At 50.6% G+C, this 7,369-nt stretch overlaps 1 protein-coding gene across 1 annotated transcript in view; it reads right to left on the bottom strand.

Moving 5' to 3' along the window:
- SAMD5 (sterile alpha motif domain containing 5) overlaps positions 1-7,125 on the bottom strand; it is a 45,606-nt gene extending 38,481 nt beyond the window's left edge. Inside the window, exon 1 of the mRNA XM_004673923.2 lies at positions 6,661-7,125. Coding sequence (XP_004673980.1) covers positions 6,661-7,125 — 465 coding nt within the window. The remainder of the gene's footprint in view (positions 1-6,660) is intronic.
- Positions 7,126-7,369: the final 244 nt, after the last annotated feature.

The following is a 7,369-nucleotide window of genomic DNA, read 5'->3' as shown; positions in this document are numbered from 1 at the left end:
CTCTGGCCTGTACCCCAGTTCTTTATGAATAAATAAATAAATCTTTAAAAAAAATTATCAGCAGAGACCATGTCTTGTTCAGTGTACCACTGAAATCCTAGGGCCTCCCTGACCCACGGCGGGTGCTAAGTGATTGTTAAGGGACTAATGGACAGATGGACGGTGGAGGGAGATAGTTGGCTAGCTGAGGGTTCACGTTTGTGGAAACTCTGCAAACGGTGAGTAGCTATCAGAACAGGAGACTACCACCCAAACTCTGATCTCCTTCCCTGCCCCCCAACCCCAGTTCTTTCCTCAGCATTCCATTCAGGGAAGGACAACAAAAAACCTTCTTGCCTAAGCAAGGGAAACTTCAAAATACTGATCTGAGTTTGGAAAACTGATTTTGCAGCATCCAGTCTTCCCTGGTAGCTTCATGAAGGTTGAGGAGTTCTTAGAGAAGGAACTTTTATTGACATTTTAGTTTCTGTCAGGAGCCAAGGCAAACCTCCAGAAAGTACAAACTCACCTGTGCCAAATTCTCTTTTCCAAGCATCTTCCTGTCTTCACCTGGTCCCAAACTTGGAAGCCCCAAAGCCTCCTCTGCCTCTCCAGATTCCTTCATTCTAGCCATCTCTCCCCACACCCACCAGCACCCACGGCAGAATCCTGCTTATTGATTAAAGTCACACTGAGTGTGAACGAAGTGTAACTGTCCTACAGCACCGTTAAGTACGGTCGTACTGACTCAAATTGCTTTCGCTGGTACAGGCGGTTGCGGCAGGGAGACCGCTTCAGGCTGGGCAGCTGAGAAGCCCAGACGTCCACTACCCGCCTAGGGCCTACTTCCATTCCTCCAAGTCAGCTAGGAAATAAAGTCTTTCACCCCTATACCATGTACCTACACCCAAAACACCATTCACAAGTCAAAGTGTAACTGGGGGGAGTCCCCAGGAAAAGGGCAAGTTCCAGGTTCCCTGCCCCACCCAGGAGAAGTGTGGAGCTGAGCTGAGAAGAGAGGGAATCTGAAGAAGGAAGCAGGATGCAGAGCCAGAAGGAGTCCTGAGGGAGCCGCAGGGAGCAGGGAGCAGGGAGCAGGGAGCATGTGATGAAGAAGTCGTGTTTGTTTCTTGGCCCTGTGCTGGTTGAAACAGATGTGGGTGAGACCCGTGGGGAGGTGACTATGGCAGTTTTTCTCTTGACTTTGATTGTGCTCTTTTCTTCCCAGACTTGTCTGGCCATTTCTGACCCTTTTCTAAAAGCACCAGAAGGTGCTTTAGGCTTGTGGCTGGCTTTCAGGCCTTGCTTTGGGTCAATCACTTTTGGGTGGACTTTTACCCACCAGGGGATGGGTAACTTCAGGTGTTTGATATAGAAATTATATACCTTGTCTTCTGTATTGTATACTCACTGTATTAAAGTTCCTTTCCATTAAAGCTCTTATGTCTTGTCTTGATGCAGTGGATGGCAGAACCCATTTAGAGCAGGCAGGTTTGGGGGTTCAGGGGTGCCCCTCTCTCCCTGCCCTATAACAAAACCATGGAGGCCTCCATACACATCATGTGTAGCCTGTATAATGCACACCTGGGTACATGCATACGAATGGCGAGTACACCTTCTACACGTGTAGGATGAACACCCTGGAAATAGTATGCCGTTATGTGTATACTGAGGCCCAGCTATAGAAACCATTTTGTTCTCCATAAACCCCTTAGCCCTCCATCTTCCCTTCCTATTGGTGTCAGATGAAGGGCAGAAATGAGGGCTCCTCACTGCACCCCCTAGCGAGGTTCCAGGCTCCCCACCCAGCTACCCCATCTACCTCACGGCCACTGGGAAGCACTTCTCCATGTCTCTCGCACAATTCCCGCCCAGCTCCTTGGCCCCTGGGGCTGACCCCTTCCCCCTGAATCTTTACCATCTCCCCATCTCGGGCTCCCTACCACCAACACAAAGACGTACTCCGGTTTCTCTCATCTTCAAAGAAAACGCAAACCCACAAAACTTTTCCCCTTGCCCCCAAGTCTCCCTTCCTTCTCTAGCTGTAGCCGTGGTTCTAGCTGCCCAGTCCAACTTCTTAATAAAGTTGTCAGCATGACACACAACAAACTATATTTTCCAGAGGTAAAAGCTGATACGCTACCAAGCTATGAAAAGGCAAGGAGGAAACTTACATGGAAAGAGGCTGATCTGAAAGGATCAACTATGGGACATCCTGGGATAGACTCAACTACGAAGCAGTAAAACCAACAGCGGTGGCCAGAGACGAGAGAACAAAAAGGCTGACTAGATGGAGAACGGAGGAGGTTTAGGGCAGAGTCGAAACAACTCTGTAGTCTACATCAAGTATTGACAGCATCAGTGATGGGCATGCACCATTCTCCATCAGACCCACTGAGCACAACAGCAAAAGTGAAACCCTAAGGCAGCCCTGGGCTCTGAGTGGCCACACTGTATCAGTGCACCTTCACCAACGGAAAATACTGTCACTGGCTAGAGGATACTCTCACAGGGACAGGCGCTAAATATATATGAAAGAATTACTCTCTCAATTTTACTGTGAACTTAAAAGTGATCTAAAAAACTAAATCTTAAAATATAAAAGTTGGCCCTCCCTGATGGTGCAATGGGTTAGGATGCAGCACTGTAAGCTGGCTGCAGCCGCTTCAGTGCTAGTTCAATCCCGGGCCCCAGAGGTGACCCACATGGCACAGCAGACCTCTCCTGACCACCCGCTGCTCCCCACAGCAGTGCACTTCATCCATCTGCCTGTTCTACTCTGTTTCTGGTGAATCCTCTCACCACCCCTGAACCTCTGGCTTGTACCCCAGTTTTGTATGCATACATAAATAAATACTTTTTAAAAAATAAAAATAAAAGTTGCCTTCATGCTCCCAGACCCCACTTCCTCTCTTCTTCTCACTGGTCCCAACCCCTAGGGTTCTAAATTACAGATGACGACTCTTGATTACTGGATTGCTCCTTCCCAGAAACAGACTTCAGTTGTGGTCTGACTTGACCTCTATCTGACCTCCTGACAGCAGCTCCTTTTGCTGGAAGCCTTGCTGCTTCCACTGATTTCTAGAATCTCACTTCCTAGTCCCTCTGAGTTCACCCTGGAGGCTTCTTCGTCTCCTTCCCCAGGGTTTCGTCCTGGTCCCTTCTCACTCCTCTCCCATGTCCATTAGCCTCAGCAGCTTTGCAGGCTGATGACTCCCAGATCTCTTCTCCACTCCACATCCAAATTCTAGACAGCTTGATTGGACAGTCCACAGGCAGATGATTCTCAGTTATCTTTAACTGAAGGACATCTTTTGTCCCAACCTTGCTTTTTCCTCCTGGGTGCCCCATCAGGGAATGACATCACAGCCCTAAAAAGAAACCTGCTGCTCATGCCACCTCCCCCTCCACCCCCCGCACCCCTGTCATTCAGAGTCACGGAGTTTAGTCCACTCAGTGTTTCCCCACAGACATACTTGGTCACCACCAAGTTGTTCCCGGCATCACCCCTGGCTCCTCATTGCTCACTTTCCCTCTGGTCAGGGTCTAGCCACCCTCTTGAAACACAGACCAAGTTCCTAAATACAGACCGAGCTCCTAACTAGAATTTCAAGGCCAACTAGGGCAAACCACTCCCTGTCTCTCCATCACTGGCCATCGCCTCCAAGCATTCTGAGCTCCAGCCAGACTAAACTGTTCAAAATTCCTGTTGCCCAGCAGCACACAAAACTCCCCTCCTTTCTGGCTATTGCACACACAGTTCTCTCTGCTAGAGCACCCTTTCCCTTTAGACCAGCCTCTTGCTCAGGTTAATTGCTCCCCATCTTTAATTTCCAGATCAAATAGAGGTACGAGCCTGCAAACTAGGCTGGAGGTATGTGTCTGTACACCCTCTGCGCCCCAACCCAGCAATCAGCACACTCTCAGTACTCATGGTCCAGTGCATGTTTTCCTTGCTACAACCCCAAGCTTCCTGAGGGCAAGACTCCTGCAACTTGCCAACCATGGCAGCCTTGAATTTTTAGAAGGCTAGCAGGGAGCAGCTTGGTTAAATACTCAAATAATATGTAGAGAGCTTCATCTACGCCCCACGCCAAGGAAACACATCCCCATTTCACCGAGAGAAATCACATCCATGGGAGCGGCGGAATAAAGGGTACAGATGGGGGCTCACCCAACCGTGGCCTTTCATTTCAAGGGGTGCCCTTGCGGAGCTCCTGGGTTTACAAAGGCACGGGCTTCTGTTGGAAAACAACAACATGTACTCATAACAACATTTTAACTGACCTAGGAGGGAAGGTGGGGATGGCTGATAAAATTTAGTGGACACAGCACCCCAAAACATTAGTTGTTTGGGAGCCAATGCTCAAACCCACAATCACAGAAAAAAAAAACTCTCAGAAAAAAAATTCCTCAACTTACTTTCCTCTGTGAAAGACTCATCATCCTGCCTTGATCACCTTGGACATAACCCACTTTTAATATTCAAAAGTCCCACTGAAGTGCAAAAAAAATCACAGAGATCCTCTCTCTGACAACAACGAAGCAGTACAGGTAAGTCCCTCTCTCCGGCAGGATGCCAAGTGGCCACAGGGATCAAGAGAACACCAGGAGTCTGGCCAGTTACAGTGTAGACCCCAGTGCTCTCCACAAAGCTGCCTCCGACAAAAAGTTCTGGAACAATCTAAAACTTCAGAGGCAAGGCACACAAGCAACCTGATTTGGTACCACATAGTTGTCTTACTCATTTCGGGGTACATTCAATATATTTCAGTTTCCACTTCAGAGGTGTTTTTCTTCTGACTGTCATATCAACATACAAAGTTTTGTTGTTTTCTAATCACTAAATGTGTTAGCTCCATTGTTTTTGTTACCAGGTAGAACTTCCACAAAGGAGGTAAGAAAACCACTCTGTGCCCATTTGATTCTTTCATCGGGTTGAGGAGAATTAAATATGCATAAGAAGTTAATTATCGGGAATAATTTATGACAAACGTTATGGAATTTTTATAAACATGGACTCGATTAATTTCTACATGGAAAGTATAGTGTCACCATGCAAAGTGAAATTTCTTCTTTAAATAATAAAAACTACCATAAGCACACCCGCTGACCTAGGCAAGAATGTAGGATTCAACGACGATGTAACATTCCAGAATCCTCTAAGAGGAAGAGGAATCCTTTTCAGCTTGTAAGTTTGATGCCTAGCCCTGTCTTTTTGAAGTAACAGAGCCAAACTGTGATTCCTGCACACCCCTCCGACCTCCAGTCCACACTCCTCTGCCCAGCAGCCCTGTGGCACAGCGCTTTGCTAGAGACTAAGCAAGCCCTAGCAACACCCCTGTCAGCCTTCTTGGCTAGGACTTGACCTGCCTGGGAAAGCCAGCTATCTGCACACTCCAGAGGATACACCTCAGTAATACCCTACAGGCAGGCAGCCAGCACCACCTGTCCCGGGATGCAAACTGTCTTCCAGGCCTGCCCTTTGAGTTTGTGGAGAACAAATTCCGCCCTCAAGCAAGTTGTCTAACAAAATAACTCATTCAAGCCTGTATGCATCCAGCAGACATGATGTACTTGTCACAGTTTTTGTTTAAACTTCCTTACATCCAGACATGGTCACCTTTGGAGTCTAAAGCAATGTGAGGGCCCAGAAGAGTGCGTTTGGAACACCCCATTTCGCTGTTAGGGCCCTTGCTCACCCTTCACTCCAGCTGCAACATCTGCCCCATCATGTCCCCCGGCCTTCTTCTCTCTGGTTTTTCCAGGATAACTGTGGGCAGGCTGGGGATGACCTGGGTTGTCTCCCTCTCCCTTTCAAATCAGGGCCTCTGCAAGGTAACTAACCTCAACTCACTCCGTTGGAGACACAGCTCTTGTGTGAACGACTTTCTCTTAGTTCTTGGGCTCCTGGGTCCACAGAACAACTCCTTCCCTAGACAAACCCCCTCACCCACTGCTGCGCCACTTTCCCAAATGCCAGTCCACTCAGGCTTTGTAGAAGTCACAACTGCACTACCTCATCTCCTCTGAACTAATGCTAACCAAAAGCGTGACCCCCTCTACCCCCACTGACTGGAGAAGTGCGGGGAGCCCTTATCTCCAGGATCTTCCCTATAAGTAAGTATAGCGCACCATTATGCATGATAAGAGTTTTGTTAACTTTTCCCCTCAAAATGTTCACTGTGTTCACTTCTCAAATGTGCGATAGTCTTGGGGTTCCACTTTATGGGGCCGAGAGCCACAGGGCGTTAATTTCCCACTTTCTAAAGAGCTCGCCAAATTTCCTTCGGGAGTTGCTCCAGAACCTCAGGACTAGGACAAGAAAAGGGAAGGGCGGAAAATAACGCAAACTTTAAACCACTCTGTTGGTACTCTTCAGACCCCAACACCAGAGAGAGAATCTGGAACCGCCTTTGCTCCCGCAGAAGCACGGACAGGAGAGCACCAGACAGTACGAAGACGTGGTTCTAGTTTAGAATTAGCATCCGGATGCGGATCTTTTATAACCAACCGCTAACGACACGGAAAAGCAGGAATACAGAGCTCGTGCAGGAAACAGAAGAGAATCCCGTGCGCCCCAAGCATCCTAGTCGCACCTGGAAAGGGCCACGGAGCTCGGGCTGAAGCGGCTGCGCCGGCCCCCTCCCCTGGCGCGGGGCGCGGATGGCGCCTCCTTACCTTGCGTGAGTACGGGGGCTTGCTCAGGTGGATGCCGTCACGGACGAGCTTATCCCTGATCATGATCTTCAGCTTCAGTTTGGGATAGCTCACCAGCTCTCTGCTGCAGGGGGCGGTCGTCGGGCTACGGGGGTCCCCTCGGGTGCCCTGGGTCGGGCCGCCGCACGGCTCCCCCCGGCGGCCGGTGGGAACCAAGACCGCGGGCGGCCGGGGCGGCGCGGGCTGCGGCTGCGGCTCCAGCGTGAAGTAGAGGCCCGCGGCGGCGGCGTCCTGCTCCCGCAACCGACGCACGGCCTCCAGGATGCGGCGGCGGTGCGCGGGCGCCAGCACCCCGATAGCGTCCAGGTCCGGGTCCCCGATCTGCTTGCACACCTCCAGGTCATCGTAGCCGTTATCCACGAAGGACTCCGCGTACTGCGGGAGCTGCAGCGCCTTCAGCCACTCGTAAACTATGTTGGTGCACATGGTGGGGCTGGAACCCCGCCGCTGACACCCGCCCGGCGCCCGAGCGGCACCAGTTCTTTCAACTTTCGAGCCTCTCCTCCGAGGAGGCAACGAAGGCGCAGGAAAGTTTTCCTCCGAACGGCGAGCGCGGGCTGGAGGCGGAGAGCCACCCGGAGCAGCGCGCGGAAGGGAGACGCGCAGAAGCGGCCAAGTGAATTCCCCAAGCAGCCCGGCGCTCTCCGGCTCTGGCGGCTGCGAGAGCCGC

Source organism: Condylura cristata, unplaced genomic scaffold, assembly GCF_000260355.1.
Source record: "Condylura cristata isolate star-nosed mole 26May11 unplaced genomic scaffold, ConCri1.0 scaffold00001, whole genome shotgun sequence".
Taxonomy (NCBI): Eukaryota; Metazoa; Chordata; class Mammalia; order Eulipotyphla; family Talpidae; genus Condylura; species Condylura cristata.
Note: the sequence above shows the minus strand (reverse complement) of the source record. Positions and strands in the feature narration are given on the sequence as shown.